This window comes from Camelus bactrianus, chromosome 6 (genome assembly GCF_048773025.1).
Source record: "Camelus bactrianus isolate YW-2024 breed Bactrian camel chromosome 6, ASM4877302v1, whole genome shotgun sequence".
NCBI classification, from domain to species: domain Eukaryota; kingdom Metazoa; phylum Chordata; class Mammalia; order Artiodactyla; family Camelidae; genus Camelus; species Camelus bactrianus.
The window spans coordinates 34,343,831-34,364,831 of NC_133544.1; the positions used below are offsets into that span (position 1 = coordinate 34,343,831).

The 21,001-nt window shown below is 41.9% G+C and overlaps 1 protein-coding gene across 1 annotated transcript in view; it reads right to left on the reverse strand.

The window, feature by feature from the left end:
• The window catches only part of SYT16 (synaptotagmin 16), a 235,865-nt gene that overhangs the window by 13,342 nt on the left and 201,522 nt on the right, over positions 1 to 21,001 (reverse strand). Inside the window, exons 7-8 of the mRNA XM_010962240.3 lie at positions 16,884 to 17,324; positions 13,543 to 13,732 (exon numbers count right to left, since the gene is read on the reverse strand). Coding sequence (XP_010960542.2) covers positions 13,543 to 13,732; positions 16,884 to 17,324 — 631 coding nt within the window. The remainder of the gene's footprint in view (positions 1 to 13,542; positions 13,733 to 16,883; positions 17,325 to 21,001) is intronic.

Consider the following 21,001-nt stretch of genomic DNA (forward strand, 5'->3'; position numbering starts at 1 on the left):
TCTGTATCTCTGGCCTAAACTTCTCTCTCAAGCTCAAGAACCACGTGAATACCACATTTCTTCCTATGGAATCCCACACACATCTCACATTCATCATGTCTCCAACGCTTAAAAACTCGCTGCTTCAATTGTCCCCAACTCTCTATCCTCCACTCAAGTATCCAAATCAGAACCCAGGACTACATTTTTGACAGGACTGGCTTCCTTGCCCCTAGCCCAGCCAATCAGTCACCAAGTTCTGTTGATTCTACCTCCTTAATAGCTTCCAAATCCACCCACTTCTTTCCATCCCCAAAGCCACTGAACCCTCAGTGTACACCATCAGCTCAGGTCACCAGCATCTCTCACTTGCATCATTGCTTGTATCCTCACTGATCTCCAGTCGCTGGACTGCCCAATCCCAGAGTCAGAGGGATCTTTGTAAAATGCAGATCTGGTTGTGTCACTCTCAGTAACAAACAAAGACTAAACCTTCAATACATCCCACTAGTCTCAGGATAAAAACTAAATTTCTCGGTAGAGACTGCATACCATGACTCTTTTATCTTCCAGTTTCATTGTGCACCACCATTGTGTTTATACACTTCAGTCCCACTACCCTGAACTACCTTCATCCCTCCAACCCACCCTGCCCTCTTTCCCTCGCACTTCCTCACAAATTATACGTGCCCTGAGGTCCCCAATGATATCCACCTCCACGTGGTTATTCATTCTATTTATTTGTTCAGTTTGGATGTCACTCCATCCAGGAATATTTGCTGACTGCTTTCCCTCACCCTGACCATCTATAGGCTCCACCAAAATCTAGTTTTAGCCTCTCTCAGCACTTACTACCCAGTATTACTATTGCATATTTACTTTTCTGCAAGACTGTCAGTTTCCCAATGGTAGAAAGAGGGATTGCCGTGTTTACCACTGTACCCCCATGCCTGGTGTAGCATCTAACATGTGAAAGACACTTACTAAATATTAAATATTTTGTAATGAATGCTTGTGACTATCCAGGAGGCTCACTCTTCTTTTTCTTTGGGTCTCAAGTCCTCAGACTTTTAAAATGCAGCTAACCCCTCATTTTATAACCCCTGCACTAGGATGCTATGAGATGCTGACTAGCATCACATGTTAAGTCATTTATAGAAAGGAAGTATTAACATAGACTATTTTGCTAAGATTCCTGAATGGATAATTACCAATAAAATTATCTCCTACAATAAATTAAATGATTTTAATAAAAATATAATAAAAAAAATTATCAATTTCTTGACCCTCTCTAAACTACAAACTTTTACCACTAATTTGTGTGTGTCCTATCCTAAAAAAATCTAAATGTCCAGTATTTCCTGAATTTTATCATCCTGTACATTCTGTTCAACACAGGCTAAAAGCTGATTAGTGTTGACTGCTCACTTTCCCACCTAACAACCAGTCAAACTTTTTAAAGTGTAAACCCAGATCTCTGTAATTTGCCGTTCTCTACAAGCGCATTGTAAGATAGCAAACAAATTACAACCTGCAGTTTCCTTTCTATGTTGATCTTTTTCTATTCCGGTTTGATGTGTTATTTTATGCACTTATCTGCTGAGAAACACAAGGTGTGAAATTACACTTCAGGTGTGAAAACACTTCTCTCTCTCAGAAACAGGGCTCTCCACTCTTCCAACTGCTCTGCGGAAAAAGCTGTCAGAAAACCGACGATGGGGGAGTAAAAGTGTGTTTCTGCAGCTGTACAGCTACATGGTTCCTCAAGGAAAAGCTCAATCCAGTCACCAAACTGCCCTGGCGATTCTGCCGCCAGTTATGGCAGTGGGAATGGAAATTCATCTTGCAGACAAAGACCGGCTCATTTCAGAACGAGAGCAATTTCAAGCTTCATCCTGTCAGGAGATCATTTTCTAATCACAAGAAAGGCTATTTACTACCAGACCACCATCAGTGAAGCTGAATTGTATGAGTGTGACAAAAAGGGAAAATAATAATTTTATAAACAATCCAGTCTGAGGACACCTGACCAGAAGAAGAGAACTGCTGCTGATTGTTCCAGCTCTAAAGGGAATCTTTTTATCAGCGGTAGTCATGTGCCGGAGCAAAGGCTGTGCCCAGAAAATTCTACTTGCGAGAAACAGTGGGGAGCAAGGCTGGGGTCTTTGGGGGCTCAATGACTTATTCTGATGAGCACAAATCAGAATGGAAGAGAAAGGGTCAAGGAAATATACAACTTAACTGAGCTCTGTTGTAATTCTTTGGAATTGATAATACTTGCTGCAGAACAACACTGAGCAATATTTTATTTTCTGATGATGAGTCAGATGCCTCTCAGTGTCTCTAGCAACTCAAAACCAGCATTAAAAGACTGAATGGGAAATTGTGGTATATTTATACAATGGAATACTACTCAGCCATAAAAAATGATAAGACAATGCCATTTGCAGCAACATGGATGGCCCTGGAGAATGTCATTCTAAGTAAGCCTGAAAGAGAAAGAAAAATACCATATGATATCACTCATATGTAGAATCTAAAAAAGAAAAAGGCAAATTAACTTATATATAAAACAGAAACAGACTTTCAGACATAGTATACAGGCTTGTGGTTGCCGGGGGGAGGTGGGTGGGAAGGGATAAACTGGGAGTTCGATATTTGCAGATACTGACTGGTATATATAAAATAGATAAACAAGTTTATGCTGTATAGAACAGGGAAATATATTCAATATCTTATAGTAGCTTACAGTGAAAAATAGTATGAAAATGAATATATGTATATTCATGTATGACTGAAGAATTGTGTTGTACACAAGAAATTGACAAAACATTGTAAACTGACTATACCTCGATAAAAAATTAAAAAAGAAAGAATGAGCAAGAGAAAGAGAGAACATTAAGAAATAGGAAGAAAAAGAAAGAGAAAGAAAGAAAGAAAGAAAGAAGGAAAGAAAGAAAAGAAAGAAGAAAAGAAAAGAAAGAAGAAAAGAAAAGAAAGAAGAAAAGAAAAGAAAGAAGAAAAGAAAAGAAAAGAAAGAAGAAAAGAAAAGAAAAGAAAAGAAAAGAAAAGAAAAGAAAAGAAAAAGACGAATAGGTCATAATCCCTTGATAGTCCTGGGTACTGCTCTTCTGACCCAGCCCTGTCAACTGCTCTACAGGTCCCCTGTCTCTTTCTGCATAAAGGAAGATACCACGTGCACCAGAAAAACTGTAACACTACAATATCACCAATCTATCATGGCACCAAAGTATGTCATTTGGAACTCAGAAGTCATTTTTCCAAAGAAACAACATAATACCAAGATGGTTAATTACAGAGCTCATACAAAACACCCGCCAGAGCGCTGCATAATGTTCTACCAAACATACTTAAGACTCAGCCTCAGGGTAGGGGTCAGGGTGGGGCACCACAATTCTCTGGGCAATGATAAGGCATCCGGTCATTTAACCTCCATCTCTTAATTTATTAACAATGATAAAACATTTTCAACATACATAAAAGAGAATAATATTACACATACCCAAATGCCCACCATGTAGACTTGGGATATTTATTTTAGCATTTGTCATATCTACTATAGAGCTTTTTGCTTTTGTTTGATTCTTAGGAAATAAAATACTGTAATGGAAGATCCTTGAGTATTCCTTCTTGATCCTGTTTGGTTTCCTCTCACTAAAGGTAATTCCTATCCTGGATTTGGAGTTTATCATCTTCATGTATGTTTTTAGCCTTTCACTATATAACTAGCTGTAAATAAAGATATCCAAAATATACTTAACAGTATTCTGCACATTAAAAAAGCTATTTAATGTTTTACTGTATGTCTTCCCAAAACTTGCCTTTTTTTCATATAGCATTACATTTTTATATTACCTATACTGATATATACACCTGTGATTCATTTAAGTGTTGTATAGTGTTCCAGTGAATTCATACCACAATTCATTTATCCATTCTCCTAATTAATGAACATTTAATGGTTTATAATAACCAAGAATTGAAAGATATTGATGAACATTTTTCTATATTTTACATTGTAGCAATATTTGAAAATTTCTCTAATACATACCTAGGACTGGTTTGCTGGCTCTTTATAAATTCTAGATACAAAATCTTGTTATTTTGATTGCTAATATCTTCTTGCCTGTGGCTTATCCTTTTGTTTTGTTTATAGTGATTTTTATAGTATAAATACTTTAAATTTGTGTAGTCAGATTTATCAGTGTTTTCCTTTTCACTTGATGCATTAAAAAAATTGTTTAGGAAATCCTACTGGAACTCAATGGTCTCCCACATTTTCTTCTCTGAGTCTTAAGAATTTGTTTTTCACATCTGATCTTTAATCCACCTGAAATTGATCTTTCTGTGTGGTGTGAGGTAGGGATCTAATTATTTTTTCCATGTGGAAAGCATTTTTCATTAAATACTTCATTATCTTCCAACTGATTTGTGATACAATGTTGGTCAGATATCAAGTGTCCAGCTTTAGTGTCTTCCCCTAACTTGATAAGATTAATTATCATCATTTTATAATATGTCTTGATATTTGCTAGGGAGACTCCTTCTATCATCTCTTAAAAAACTATTTTAAAAGTTCTTGCTTAGTTTAACTGGCTCTTGTATATGAATTTGAGAATCAGTTTGTCAAGTTTTATTTTTTAAAAAAGAAAAATACACCCCCCAAGGAACTCTGTGGGGATTTTGACTGGGATTGTACTAGATATATTGATTAATCTGGGGAGAGCTGTTGTTTTTCACAATATAGATTATTCTCACCAATAAACAGTTTTTATCTATTTAGTTTTCTTTTGTGTCTTTCAAAAAGTGTTGTGATTTTTTTCCATAATTTTCTTACTCATCTAATTATTAATGCTATCCTTCAGTACCATAAGTACTGTTAGTGTGTCAAACTCTACTTTCTAACTGTCTCTGATATATTAGAAACATGTTTATATAAAAAACATGTTATTAGTTTAAATTTGTAGATTTTTCTTGTATTTTTTGTATTTATCCATTTTTTCTTAATCTACTGAATTGCCCTGTTGCCAGTCTAATGTTGAGTAACAGTGATGCTAGTGGGAATCCTTATTTTGTTCCTGACTTTAAAGAGAGTTCAGGATTAAGAATGGTGGCTAGTGTCTATCTTCTTAGAATGTACACTATCAAGGTTAAGCAAGTTCCCTTCTGTACCACATATTAGTTGTTGACAGTTAAGACTGTTTACACCTTTCTAAGCTCTTTCCTTTACCAAAGGGACCTAAAGCCTTAATATTACATTCCCCCCGAATCTCCTACCAGTAAGATCCCGATTAGATTCCATTAATGAAAGCTACTTGTATGAGACTGGAAAGTAGAAGGAAAGTGGAAGCCACAATCCTCTACATGCAGCTGAAAGCACGTGCACAGGCCTGAGCAGGTGGCAAAGGGGAGTTCTTACTCACAGTGTCAAACGTCCTTATGGGAATCATCCCTTTCACGTGCACACAGCTCAGATCAGACTAGCATCTTTCCTGTGACGCCTGTACTTCTGGATTTCCTGGAGAGGGCCTTCCTGACCTTCAGACCCCTGCCTTTCCATGCTTAAAACCTTCAACAAACAACTCCTGACTCAAGATACCTACAGTATTTTGTAATTTCCCAACAAAATCTGACTGATACAGTAATTGGTAATCTGAATGGAAATGTTACCAAAATAAAAACATAGGAAAAACCATTGGCCTGGAAGTTGGGTACCAGATGATGAAGAAAATACTATCAGAGGTTAGAATAGTGGAGACCCATCATCCCTATTATGTGATGGTTAAACTGCCACCTGCTATACCTTGGAAGAAGAGCATATGCCTAATGTTTATTGCTCTAAGACTGAAAAACAGAATGTTCAAAGTGTATCTTCTGTATTGCTGACTTCATTTGGGGGGTGGGGAGACGTGAAAAATAAGCTTGGGAAAGAACTGGCCAATGTGTAAGGAAAAACAGAGGATAATGAAATTCAGACTTTTCTGTGGTTGGAACATTTCACTGCTTCTAGACCTCCATAGAGCAAGAGATGGATTTTAAAAGGTGTCGAACAACAAAGGCCCAGTAAACCTTCTCAGGTGAATAATGTGATAGTGATTCAGGTCAAGTATCAAATTAAGGATGTAGGCTCCACATCAGATTTGAGTTGACTGGGCCACGTGACTGAGTTTTGAGTAATGGAATACGAGATGTGATAAATAGTACCTTCAATCACAGCTAGAGTCAACCACTCCCACCCAAGCCAGAAATCTCCCATGCTGTCTCTTCCCCTTCCATGACAACAATGCAGGTCACATTTTGAAAGTAATATCACCTCATTTAATGGAAAGAATCTGTATACCCTGGAGGAGAGTCACCTGCCTGACTTTGGACTGTGATGCAAGGGAGAAACAAACCTTCGCTGGAAGCCACGAGCTCTGCGGGATTTGATACTGCATCATAGCCTTGCCTATACTAACACCCCTTCTATTATTCATCTGCTGTGAGTTATTTTTATCAATAATGGATAGTGCATTTTATCAAAAGCTTATTTCGCAGCTGTTGAGATAATCAGGTTTTCTCATAAATCAGCTGGTATGGTGAACTACACTAGATTTTTCCTAATGTTAAATCATTCTTGCATTCCTGAGCTAAGCCCAATTTGTTGGTAATGAGTATTTTTTCCTCTTATATGTTATGAAGCTAGGTGGGCCCAATATAAACTGCAGTGTATGTGACAGGATGTGAGGATGGGGACAGGGAAAGATTAGGAGGAAGAGAAATATTAATCTAATGTTGTCTCTATCTTTTACATAGCAGTTTTAGTCCCTTTACATTTATTATGATCATGGATATATTTTGATTTATTTTTATTGTTGTGGCTTGTGCTATCTATTCTGTATTTTGCAGGCTTTTAAATATCTTTCTGCTTTCTCTTAGATTAACTGAACTTTCATTTTAATTTATTCCCTCTGCTGGTTAGAAAGTTGGATTAAAATGTTAACATGTACACTTGATTTAACATCTAAAATAAATCAGTACCTCTACCCTCTTTTTAAACAACACGAGGGCCTCAGATTTCTTCAACTTCCATCTCCTCTTTGCATCCTTCGCATCTTTTTATTTCTGCCTAGAATCTCATTTCCACGTTGTTGTTGTGGTCTCGGTACTAGTCGTTGTTTCCTATTGTTGCTGTTTTAGTTTTCTGTAGTACATAGGGGCTAATGTTTACCTCCATGTTGACATTTTTGTTGTTTTTGTTCATTTTTCCTTCTTCCACCTCACTATTTCCTTCAAAGTTCCATTTCTTTCTTCCTGAAATAACATCAGTTAGTAGCTCTTCCAGTGATAAGCCCTTTCAAATCTTCTGAAAGAGATTTATTTTTCCTTCACTTGAAAAGCATAGCAAGTTGAGAGTTTTCCTCTTAAGCCTTTGATGATATTCTCCCTTGTCCTTGGGCTTCTATCATCGCTGTTAGTAAGTCCGTCCTTAGTCTGTCATTATTCTGCAGAAAGCTGTGGGTTTTTTTCTAAAATCAGCTTTATTGAGGTGTATCTCATATGCCACGGTAACTGTATTTTCCCCCCTATTACTTTTCAGATTTTCTAACTTTGATATTGTGAGAATTAAATGAGTTGATGTAAGTAAAGGAACATCACCTATGCACTTGATAAGTTAGTGCAACATAGAAATCTTCATGTGAATTGGCTCTAATTCAAAGCACACAGTGGCTATTAATAAGTACTCACTATACTTAACACTGGACCAGGATTTTAAAAGAAGGTGGTATGTCCCCTATCTGGTCATGTCCACGTAGTCCTTGTTTTCTTGCCCTTCATCCGTAAAGTGTACCCATCTCCTGCATCCCACTGGTTCTTCACACTAAATACGAGGCAGCTTGATTTGCTTTTGTGTTTTTCCTTCCTCTAGTCTCTGCCATTGTGAGTGTCTAATGAGGTTAATATGCTGCTGCTGTCCTAAGTATTATCATTTGGGATGTAATTATCACATGTGGTGAATCATGCACATGCTGAGAGTCTGGGGAACTTATTGTTTTTAACTGGAGGGGAGCATCTTAATGATAATTTTTGACAAGTGTGTATATATACACACATATACACAATGCAGTACCACAATGCAGAAGGATGGAGAAAGAGAACCTGCCAACAGAATAGCTAACTTTTTTTTAATGTAGACTTGTATCAGTAACATTAGCTTGTTAAACTCACTTAATAAGGAAGGAAATGAAGTTCGGAGAGGTTAAATCAAATATCGGGACCATGCAATAACCAGTTGGCAGGCCCCAAAAAAGAACAGAATGGAGCTGCTAAACTGTTAGTGAATTGCTTTCCCATGAAGGCAAATTAGAAAGATAATCAAATGTTTCTAATTCTCAATGGTAACTTTTTCCAAAGCATCTGTAAATGCATATCAGGATTTCAGATGTCTACTGGACACTGTAAGTGGCTGGACCATCTGCCAGGTACAGATGCGTGCACTACCCCTTGCCATCAAATTTGTAGACTAGCCTGTACCATCTAACAGCAACAATGACAACACTGACCACATGTACTAATTCAAGTTTTCCCTTGAAAGTGCCTTGAATGGTTCCTAACATGGTGTTACCTGACTTGAGCTAAGATTAGTTCATTTTGTTACCTCGTTTATATGTTATTTCTGAATAGGTCCTATGGGATAGTTTCAGTAATTTTCAAATAGCCTATTTCATTTTCCCTAGCCCATCTAAGATTTAAAAAAGCATACATTTATATGTCTATATTTATTTGTGTATATATGTTTTTATATACATATTTAAAATTTTATAATATGAGCATTTTCAGAAGGAAGGAAGGAAAGAAGGAAGGAAAGGTAAGGAAAGAAAGGATGTCAATATAAAAATCTGTCTGTCTATCTAAAGAAAAGGTTAAAGTTAGAAATAAAGAAAAGCCTAGCCACACACTTTGTCTTGGGATGGATGTGGTTTATGAAGGATGGTACATAAGATGCCCTCAGGTTTATTTTCTTGGTACCCTGTCTATCCTTTCCAAGGCTGAGTCAGGGGAATAAGGTTGGGACTTGAGATGTCAACATAATAAAAAATAATATAATGCCCACCACAGTAGCCACTATCAATGGCTAAAACTCATTTTATTTTTAGCACCTGACCCAGATGAACTATTTCAGACCAGATCAACTTTTTATGCCCAGTATTTTATAACTAAAAATTTCAAATACCCTGAAAATTTGAAATAATTATACAGTGAACACCCATATATCCATCACCTAGATTCTTCAATTGTTATATTTTGCTCCATTTGTGCTAGGGACTGAAGGTATGTGTCCTCCCTAAATTCGTATGTTGAAGTCCTAATCTCTAATGTGATAATATTTGGACATGGGACTTTTAGGAGGTAATTAGGACATGACAGTAGAGCCCTCATGCATGAGATTGGTGCCTTTATAAGAAGAGACATGAAAGAGATGTTCTCTCTCTTCACCATCTAAGGATACAGCAAGATGTTTGTCTGCAAACCAGGAGGAGGGTTCTCACTAGGAACTGAATCAACTGGCACCTTGATCTTGGAATTCTCAACCTCCAGAAATGTGAGAAATAAATTTCTATTGTCTAAGCCACCTAGTCTATGTATGGTGTTTTTGTTACAGTAGCCTGAATTTGCCCTCTCATATATCTATTCTTCTATCCATCAATCCATCATAGTTGTCACCATCATTGCTCTTTACCCCTAAACATTTCAGCATGCATTTTATTAATTAGAGTTCAATATTTTATGGTTCTTTTCTATTTTAAGGTAAGATTTACATACAGTGAAATGGACAATGCAAATATCACTCCAGAATATTCCCTCATGTTCCTGCCTAGTCCATCCTGATACCAATACCAATCCTGCAGCAATCCTTCTGCTTTTCAGTATATGTAAATGAGTTTTGCTTGTTTCAGAACTTCAAATAAATGGGATCATGCAGTAGGTACTCAATATGCTTTTGAGATTCCTCCATGTTGTTGAATGCCTCAGTTAATATCATTCACTTTTCATCACTGAATAGTATTCCACTATAAAATATATCTTAATTTGTTTATTCATTCATGAGAACAAGAGGGCTCTTTGCAATTTTTGCATATTATGAATAAAACTGCTACAGACATTCTTGCCCAGGTCTTTTTTTTTTTTTAAACTTCTGGGTAAATCCCTAAGAATGGAACTGCTGGATTTTCAGTGCATGTTTAATTGTGTAAGAAACAGCCAGGCCTTTTCCCAAAATGTTGTTCCATTTTATCCTCCCACCAAGAATGTATCCTCCACCTCCTCACCAGCACTTGGGGGAATCAGCATTTTTTAGTTTTAGCCACTCTTGGGGGGTGATGTCATGGAGTCTCATTTCTCTACAAATGCAACCACTAGCTCCTGCCTATCAGATCAAAACCTGCCTCTCACTGAGCCTTCCTCACCAAGGATGTACCTCAGAAGTTTGAGGAGGGGAACTTACATCTCAGTGGCTTATTTCTTTGACAATCCTAAAAGAGGAGAGAAACTTTGTCTATTCTTTGTCCACCTGTCCTCTGTCTTGCTTAGAAAAAAAATTTTTAAATATCAGAACAGTCATCTGACCGGATCAAGTTGGCAAGTTCCAAGTTACCTTTTGTTTCATGATACATTTTGAGGCAAAAGATTCTCACTGCCAAATCCCAGCCTTTGTCTGTTTCCAACAAGATTTAGAGCTGTCAATATTCTGGAGAAGAGAAGTTCCCAGCACTCAGGCTCAACCCCTTTTTCTTCGGGCTTCCCTAGGAATCATTCTTCACAGTATCAGAGCTGCCCTGCAGGGCAGGACTGATGTCCCCTCTCTACAGAGGAGGTCACTGCCCTGAGCTGAGAGGGTCTCAAGCATAGGATGTGTGGCCCTCACATACACATGTTCCTACCCATGCCTCTCCCCTGGCAGGCAGCTCCCTGGGGGTGGACCCTGATGCAGGGCTCTGGGGCGACCCCTGCCCACCCTCCACCTTCACTGGGGAGATGAGTGCACTTGGCAGCCCCCTCTCCCATTCCCCGCAACCAGGCCCATTCATCTCCCAGCCTGCATCCTTCCTCCTTCTCCCTGTCTTTCTTCTAATGCTGCTCAGTTACCTCATCAAGCCCTTGTTCCCTCCTCCTTTCTCTTATCCTCTTGCCTATGGGGACTAAAACCGTATCCACGACTGCCAAAGTCCTGCTAGTGGCGTAATGAAGTGGAACATAATGAAGACCCAATGTCGTCAGCATCTCAAGCCCTTGAAAGTACCAAGAGGTCCCTTTCAGAATCTTCACAAAAGAACCTTCCACTTTCTGAACCCTTCCTAATTAAACTGGCTTTTCCTCAAGTACCAACATTCTAGGTAAACAAAAAACTTTTGTCTTCACTCGGGTTTCTGCTTTAATTAATAGCATCACAGCAACATTGTCTTCTATTCCTTTGGTTGCAAAGATACAGTACGCCCGATACACTTTAAGTTAAACTGCAGTACTAGTCTACGAAAAATCATGTCATAAATGCCTAACTGACTTAAATTTCTGGAATAAAATCAATTCCAGAATTGGGACTTGCCTTTTTTTCCCTATTCAGTTTTAAATGTGTGTTGTAAGAATTTCCTCTTTGGCACATTTCCTTTTACATAGAAATGTATGAAGATACAAGAGCATCATCCCCAACATCACAGCTTTATATGCAGTATCCCTACCTAGAACGTATATATTATTATGACCCCATTTTACAGATGAGGAAACTGAGAGTTAGAAAATTTCAGTAACTCACAGCCAGTAAGTGGCAAAGACCCTGAAGTCACACCTCAGTTTGATGCCCTCCAGCTGATGCTTTCTTAGCCACCATGCTGTCCTTCTCCCCTGGCACCACCCAGTATGCAAATTAAAGCTTCCCGCATGGGGTAGAACAGGCCATGACTGTGCGATCCACCTCCGCACCATTCTCTGCAGCCGCACCATGTTCTTCCCCACAAACTGTTCAGATCTCACCAAGTCTCAGGAAGACAGGGAAAGAGACCAGCAAAAGCTTTGAAGGAAAAAGCAGTAAATCTATAGCTATTTTTAAAAAATTGTACCTAGAAAAGAGATTCTACCCATGCATTTAACTATCAGCACCTATTATGCATTTTAAATAGCTCTTACCTGGTTCTGGGCATTGACACTGAATATATCTTATGCCCCTGGTCTCTTCTGTTATCCAGAGTGCTGGGCTTTCCTTACTAATGTGCTCTAATGGCTTTAACACAGACAGACTAACAAGATACTCTTGAACAGAGACATGGTGGGTAGCAGCACAAACACTAGAAAGAGTGAGAGCCCAGAACTGGTCATAGGACCTCTTTCTACAGTTGGCTTTTCACCCAACACTGACAATTGAATCCAGAGTCCATTGCCGCTTGCAGACCATCACGTTATTATTGACCTCATCCTTATTTCAGGAAGACTCAGGTGTCTGTGGTGGACAAATTCACTTAGCCCCCCACTCTACCCACTTCTAGTTTATCTTCCTGGACCCCAAAGACTGGAAACTGAACGATATTTTCCAGACTCTCTTGCAGCTAGAATTCTAGATATAAATTAGGTTCCTCTGATTAGATGTGCTTGCATGAGATCCAGAAGTCAGAAGTAAGGCAAAAACCTTCTTCCTGCCCTTTCTCAAGCTATTTCTGCTGACAAGTAAGATCATTAAAAGTGAGCTAATTTTTGAGCAGCATTATTCCAAGGTTCAATCTCCAGCTTCTTGGGTATTGAGAGGCAATTCAGGCTATTGGCCACAGCAGCACTTTCATTCTGGCCTCCTGAGCCCTGGACAGCAGCTATGGGAGTATGTCTTGAGCTGCTCTTTCCAGGGGCAATGTAGGAAGCGATAGCTCCCCTAGTGAGTCTGGCCTGATTGCCCCAGATCCTTCTGCTCCACCCCTTTCTCCATCAACAACGTAACGGCTCACATTTGCTGAATGCTCACTATGTGTTAGGCACTATGCTGAATATTCTACACAAACCATTTTATTTAAACCTCAGAACAACCCATGAGGAAGTTACTACTCATATTCCTTTCTTTCAGATAAGTCTACTGAGATTCAGAAGCAAAAGGTAAATTGTATAGGATCAGAGAAAAGCTGGTGGGTGAATGAGTAGAACTGGAATGAGATTCCAGATCTGCCTGGTTCCAAAGACTGAGCTCTGCTTCTTTAAAGGTGTTTGAGGGCCTTGGACCTATTAGCAGATTTTAATTGTCTACACACATTTTGTTGCTCAAAAGACATCATTCTTTCCCCTTTAATGATAAACACACAGAGGTCAGCCTATTTTGTATCAAGATGCATCCAAATAGGGAAGAAGCCTTCAATCTAATCAGATAGAAAGGCGCTGGGAAAACCCAGAGGTCTCGCTTTGTAAAAACGCATCTAAGTCACCCCAAGAATGCTTTTTTGTACAAGTTAAAGAATTAAGATGAAAGCAGAGACAGCCTTCCACCTGTCCCTGGGAGGACCAGAGCTGGGCGTACAGACTGGCACTTACCAGGCGCTCTGCTCACAGCGAGGTTTCGGAAATGGCTGCCTTTGATCACTTCCACGGATAATCGCCCCGTTGTGGCATTGTACGACAGCCCCACCAACAGCTCTGGCGCCCCTCCATGTGACAGCGACTGCATGGATGAAGCGCTATCACTCTGAGAAACTGCAGATGGGCTGAGCGGAGACTCTCCACCCTGGGGGGGAAGAACAACAAAGGATCCATTGGCCCTGGCTGCACGCTTCTCCCTCCCAGAAAGCCCATGTTATGTTTGGGGAAATTGTGGCCCGGTCTCCGCTGCTGCCAAAGATTACTAATGGCGCACTTGGTGTGAATGATAATGGGCCCGGGGAGCACAGTCCTGCCCCGGATCCCCTGCGTTATTCGCTGACACTTTTGTTTCAAGGGCTGACTCTACTCACTATTTCCTCTCTAAAGACAAAACGGACAAAGATGTTATTACTGGTGTAAATCAAACCCTCGAAGATACATGGAGAGCTAATAATACATTGGATATAGACCAAAATTCCCTCCTGGGTCATTGGGGCTCCAGTGTTTCTATGGAAGCCATCCACTGCAGGCACGAGTTTTGTTTCTGTTCTCCACAGCTTCTGGATGAGCGGAGCCACACAAGAGGCATTTTTGTCTTCGCTAGAAATGACCACTGGCCGTCTACCACCCCAGAGAACATTTCTCTTCTACTTCTGCTTCTTAAGGTTGTCAGGAATATGGCAGATGCAACATTTTTCCTCCTAAGGAAATGAATTCCATTGAAAATGAGTGCTTAGGGAGGGCATAGCTCAAGCGGTAGAGTGCATGCTTAGCATGCATGAGGTCCTGGGTTCAATCCCCAGTACCTCCTCCAATATAAACAAATGAATAAACCTAATTACCTCCCCCAAATAAGAAAACAAACAAAATGAACAAATGTGTGCTTTTATATTGTAGGATGGGGGAAGGGGGGAAGTGCGGAAGAGGGGAAGGGGAGAACGGAGGAAGGAATGGAAGGAGGGAGGGAGGGAGGAAGGAAGGAAGGAAGGAAGGAAGGAAGGAAGGAAGGAAGGAAGGAAGGAAGGAAATGAGTGCTTGGACAGCTGCTGAATAAGGACACTGACACATGGACTGTGAATCTTAGAGACCTGCAGGCACCAGGGAAGCCCAGGGGAGCTCACACTTTCTGTTATATATTCATACAAGTGCTTCTTCAAGTGCCCACCTTTCTGCACCAGACACGCTGGGAGGAGGCGTGCACAGCAGATCATCAGCTCTCACTCAAGAAGCACGAGTGGGACTGGGCTGTGAGGGGCAGGCCAGCCAGCCTTCCATGGACACCACCTCCTCCATCAGAAACAGGTGCATCACGCTTTGCTCAAAACTGAGTCTTCTCAGCTTCTGAAGTCATTTCCTAAAAACCTCTTGTCAGGAACCCCAATTAATAAATGTATCAAAAGGAATTAAATATTTTTCATGTCTTAGGAAAATATCCTGTTGACCAAGCCATGGGCATCCCTGAAGAGCCCACGGAGGCTTTCATGGGCCACGATTGGTAAACCAGAGGGCTAGGTGGTTTTGATACATGCCTTAGAGCCCCCGCTGTCCAGATGATGACAATCCAACAATGAAATATTCACTCCGCTTCTGCAGAAGTGTCCATGGTGGCACCTTTCACTGCATACCTTGCCTCCCCCATCAAATTCTGAATCCTTACCAATCTTCCAGTCCACAGTGCATGGCCCAGTGTCTGGCTTCTAATCAGGCTCAACAAATAACTTGTGAATGGAGGCATCTTTACCACCAAAGTTCTTTCACACTGACTCATTCCCCCCACTAGACTCTGTGTTCTCACCACACAGCAGGGGGCCTGGCATAGAGAAACAAGGGGGTGACCACATCTCCTCCATGCTTTCTAGTGCAGGATTCCTCTGACCTCCTGTGCCTCCTGTTTCCCAGGATTTCAGATCTACTTTACTCAGCGCTTAAAAAAAAAAAAAGAGGGATTTGAACAGACGTGAGACATGATCTGGGTTATGTTTTAAAAGGCTCCTTCTGGCCCCTGTGTTGGGAATAGTCTACAGGGGCAAAGACAGAAGCCAGGAGACAACCAGGAGGCCACTTCAATAACTCAGCAGAGAGCCAGGCTCTGGCTGAATTCTGGATACAGAGCTCATAGGGTTTCAGGTGGAAGGGAGAGAAGTCACAAATGACTTCTAAGATTTTTGATCTGAGCAACTGAAAGCATGAGACTGCCTTTAGCCAAGATGGGAAGACAGCAGGTAAAATAGATGGAGTGAGGCAAAAATCAGGATTTTGAGCCTGGAGATATTGTGAGACAGCTAATAAAAAATGTAAGCACCTGGATCTCCCATCACCACGCTCTGGACTTGTTGGCTCCTTTCCTCTTCCTCAGACCTGGCAGGCTCTTTCTCCTGATGTCTGCATATGCCAGTCCCCCATCTGGAATCCGTGTCCTCCAATGGTCCCCAGTCTGGCTCCCTCGACTCCTTGAGTTCTGTGTTGTATCACCACCTAAACATACCTTCTCTGACCCTCTAAACCAACAGCAGCCCCTGCCACTCTCTCCTTGAGCACCCTGGTTGTCTACTGTCGCCCTGCTCCACCAGACTGTAAGCTTTGCTTACAAGCAACAGCATCACCTGTTTTGTTCTTCCCTCTGTCCCCTTTGCCTGTACAGCACCTGACATATAGTAGGTACTCAGGAAACATTTTCGAATGGATGGCTGATTGGCCCAAGAGCCCAAGATAGCTACCTGATCTTTTACATAATTTTCAAAAGAAGATCCTCACGCTGGATGACATATAACCCACGGCAGTAGTGGGTTACCTATCTTGTAGACATAAAAGCTGTGCTGTCTTTCCTTAAAACCCCAAGGACACAAAGGACAGGGCATGTGAGAGAAGCCCAGTCATATAAATGGAAGGTCTGAAAAGTGGCTAGAGCTCAGGCACACTTGTTAAAGACCCCACTTTGAAAGTCCCATCTCCGAGATTCATCACAATGCATCCTGGGGGCAGGGCAGGGGGACGGGTGGCAGGACCACGTATCAGCTACCCAGAAGGCTAAGCCACCTCTCCTGGTTTTCCCACGCCTCTTTCACACTGAGGCTGTCATTCCCTAAAACGGACAGGGAACACATCCGTCAGGTTACAGGGACTACGGGCACATTCTACCATGAAGTGCAAATCATGGCTTATGAGGATGAGAAGAGCCAAATGGAAAATTCAATTAAGGTGTTTGCATTCACAGGCTGAAGGCACTAAATCAAGGGCTGACAATTCCAGATCCTCAAACAACCCACATCATTAGTGGCACCATTTAACACACTCACACTGATGTTACTTCTTGGCTCCAGAACCAGAGTCACTCTCATTTCCCCTTCCTGGTGCAGGTGGCTGAGATAGAACAGCCTCTCTCCCATCATTCTCTCCCGGGTCATCTTGCGGGCAGCGTACAGGCGGAAGCGGACGGCGCAGGCAGCCACCTCTCTGGGCTCCAACTTGGCGAAGGTGACTTTCTCCTTGAAGAAGGGGTTGGGCCCTCTCTGTATGCTTGTCCTGCCCCTCTGTCTCTTACTGGGAAGCAGCACTACGTGAACTTGCCAGGAGTTGACACCGCTTCTGTCTTTATCCGGGAGGCCATGTGCTCTTACAATGGTCACTATGAGCTTCTGGCTGGCAGCTCTGTATTCAAAGATGACATCCAGGTCACCACATTTTGAGATGGGCTCCAGGACCCCAGATGGCACCTGAAAATTGGTCGTGTCCTGTCCCTGCTGCAGACAGAGCAAAAGATTAGGAATGGAATGATGCCTAGTACATTTTGGGAAAATGGTGTCCCTCTGTGCTCCTTCAGAATCCCACACTTTTGGACTTCTAGCACATATCCCTATACATTAGAAAGGTCTGCTTTCTGGTCTCTCTCTCCACTGGCTTATGAATTCCTTGAGGGTACAATGCTAGGCATATGGTGAGCCTTCATGAATGCTTCTGGAATGAACGAACAAAGCTTTTACATTTGCAAAGTGCTCCCATATACACAGCCTCTCAAAAAAAGCAAAACTGATCCCATCATTGAAACTGAGACACTAAGTCTGAAAATGAGTCAATTTTGCAACTGCCAAGAGGTAAATTTTCCTTGAGTCCCCAGGAGAATGGTTCAGCCTGGGCCTGGGCTCTCCGAGACAGGACCTCCCACAGACAAGAACCATAGTGGGGGTCACGGGCAGGCGACCCTTCAGCAGATGTTCAATCTACATGGCAGAAAAGGACAGACCTTCTACATTTGAGTGACCCTGAATCATCTGGGAATTCTCATTCAGTAGGACTGGGGTCAGGCCTGAGATGCAGCATTTCTCAGGCCACAAGGACATCTCAACTGGCCTTGCATCACTCTTGGAGTAGCTAGGGTTTAGGAGGGCCTCCCCAGCACCACTGTGCAAACAGCAACACGGGGCTTGCAGATGGGACGCCTGGGTTGAAATCATAACTCTTCCACTGACTAGCTTTCTGGCCCTGACCAAACAGGCCACCCTTTCCGTACTCTCCCTGAAAAACGAGCATGAAGGGAGCTGATGGACAGAGTGTCGCTGTGAGGTCTTAACAGATGTGGGGAAATATCTGGCTCAGAGAGGACATCACAGATGTATGTTCCCATCACTGGACTGATGCTACCTGTTTTCAAACATGGTCCCTCATTATGAAATAGTACTCTTAGACAGCCACTCACCTCCGCCAGTCAGACTGACGACCTCACTGAACCAAGCTGAACAGCATTTACTACCATGAACCATCTAACAGACTATTAGCAACAGCAACGTAATTTGACTTCTCCTCTGCAGGCATGACTCTTACTCAGACCTAAACTTTGGTTTGATTCTTATCGTAAATCAGAATCAGTTCTTCTTTATGTAACTGAACATCAACTTTGCTAATTTAAAGAATTCTTTATTTTTGAAAACATAATCATACACCTCAAAGGTGCATATTCATCAATGAAGCTTCCCCGCAGAGCTTAACTGAAGGATGTCCTCAGGAATCCCAGGTCTGCCACTTACTACCTCTAGGGCCTTGGGAAGATTATTTAATCCTTCCCGCTTTCTGTTCTCCACAACAGGAAAACGGGGATGATAGCTCCTTTAGAGGTTGTTGTGACAAATAAAGGACTCGACACATAGTAGACATCTAATAAATGCCCTCTCTTTTGAGATGCTCATTAGTCTACCAAAAAAAATATACGCTCCTTGCAAAATAAGGGAAGCATCTTACATCCTTTACTCTGAGCATGCCTTCACGTGTGAGTGTTTCTGTTCAGAAGGACTTAGTTTCAAGTGATAAAAGTGGTTGCTATAGAGACTTCTGAAGACAACTGACTGGTGTAGATATAATATTAGAAGCAAGTCTCCAAGGAATTAGACGGAACAAAAATCAAGTCACAGTCTTCTGTTAAAACTCCCATCTATTTCTGCCTATCCTATATTGCTTGCTGGACCATAAGTCATAACAGCTAACACCCACTAAACACTCCCTTATGCCAGGTCCCACACTAAACCCTTGATGGACTGTAAAAGCCCGCTCTTATGCACTTCAGGCCTTCTTGGCCTCCCCTCTTGTTCCATCTTCCCTTCGGGCACAGCCTGTCTGGGCTCTGTCTGGCTTCAGCCTGGTACAACCCAACGACGTCCTACCTCCCGCCCATGCAATGTAACTCTCAGCTCCAGCCACATGCCTCTCTGTTGATGCCAAGGCTTGCAAAGTTACACAGTCCTGCTTTGCACTCATGTATATAAACTCCAGAGTGTGTGTGTGTGGGGGGGCTTAACGCCCCACGTGGTAGACTTTTCTCCCCTTGGACAGATGTCCTGAGGTTAGCTTGCACAGCTTCTTAGGGCACAGCTTCACAAGCTCAAGCCAGGAGTCACAGAGAGCGGTGGCCCCCTGGAGGCCTTTCCTTCCCTGCCTCACTCCCCTTGACCTTCAGTCTTGTTCCCTGGGACTGCAGGTCCTAACAAAGCAGGCTCAGCTTTGGGGAAATCCAGCTACGAAACACCACCTCTTAAAATATTCATATGAACCTAATGAGTTGGATATTTCACTATTTTCATTTTATGGGGAAAGGAACTAAGGCTTAGAAAGGCTAAGTAACTCACTCCTTTGCCCCAACGTCATATGCCCACCCAGAACTACCCAGGATTTGCCAGTACTAATGTTCAAAGTCCCAAACCTTACATGGAACCATCATGTCTACCTCCTTCTCCCACAAACCCCTCACCTAGCTACTGACACACGTAGTAAGTGTGTGAGATGAAGAGGGAATAAGATGGGAGGTGAGAGTTGGAAACACACACTACTTTGAATTTTACATCCTTTCAAGCTCCTGCTGTTAATATTATCTAACAGTTCTAGTTTTGTCATCTACTTCGATGCCAAGGTAAAAATACCCTAGTTAACAAACATCTCTCCACTTGTCTGTCAGGCTCTCTATTCAGATAGATGCTCTCTCCATCTGCAGGTCTGTGGTGAAGTCCTGGGGAAGGCTCTAAAACAACGGTCCTCAGAACCCTTAGCCAGACACAGCTCTAGGCAACGGCCAGGCTCTGGATGGGGACGATCTAAGGGGTCCATGAAAACTGGGCTTTGTGGCCTCTTTCTGGGTTGATTGGAGACCAAGATATGTGAAGGTAGGTATTTTCAGAGCAATTAATTATTCCAACACACTTTACCTATCACCAGGCAACTAAAGGCGTTCCTCCTGCGGGTACTGTTAATGCCGCTAATCCATCTGACCTTCCTACAAGGTAAAAAGCTCTTCATTTTTATCCCCATTTGGCAGATTTTAATTAACTTCTCAAGGCCAATCAGTTAATCAGCGGAAAGGAGAGATGAAAAGTGGGACAGCCGCCTCCCTGGGTGCTCAAAACCACCGGCCACCCTCCCACTGCCTTCCTCCCACTGCCTTCCTCCCAAGCCTTGGGTCTGCAGGAAGAAGTCGATGGCCTTTTCCAGCAGAGAACAGCAGTGTCTGAAAAACTGGCAGCCTAACAGGTAGTCACCCTGCAGGACCAGCTTCCCTCTGAGGCAAAAGAAATGATTCCTTTAGCTCTTGCATTCCGGGTTTTTGTTTTTGTTTTTTTTTTTTTTTTTTTAAGGTGGGAATATTTGCACCACATTGTCAAAACCCATGAAGATTTAAAGATCTCTGGATCAAGCGGAAAGCCATTCTGTTTTAGTAAGATAGTGTTGATGTCATCAGCATGGCCCAAGGTAAACAGACCCACTATACATTCCCGATGACAGATACGGAGGGGAAGACAGGCTTCTTAATACGGCTAAAAGGCAAATAAATCAATTCTCAAAAGGCAAGGTAAGCCTGCGAAGCAGGCATTTACAGGAACTGCCTCCGAGGCACATTTGAGGTTCTACTGTAGGAGCACCAAATTACAGTTTTTGT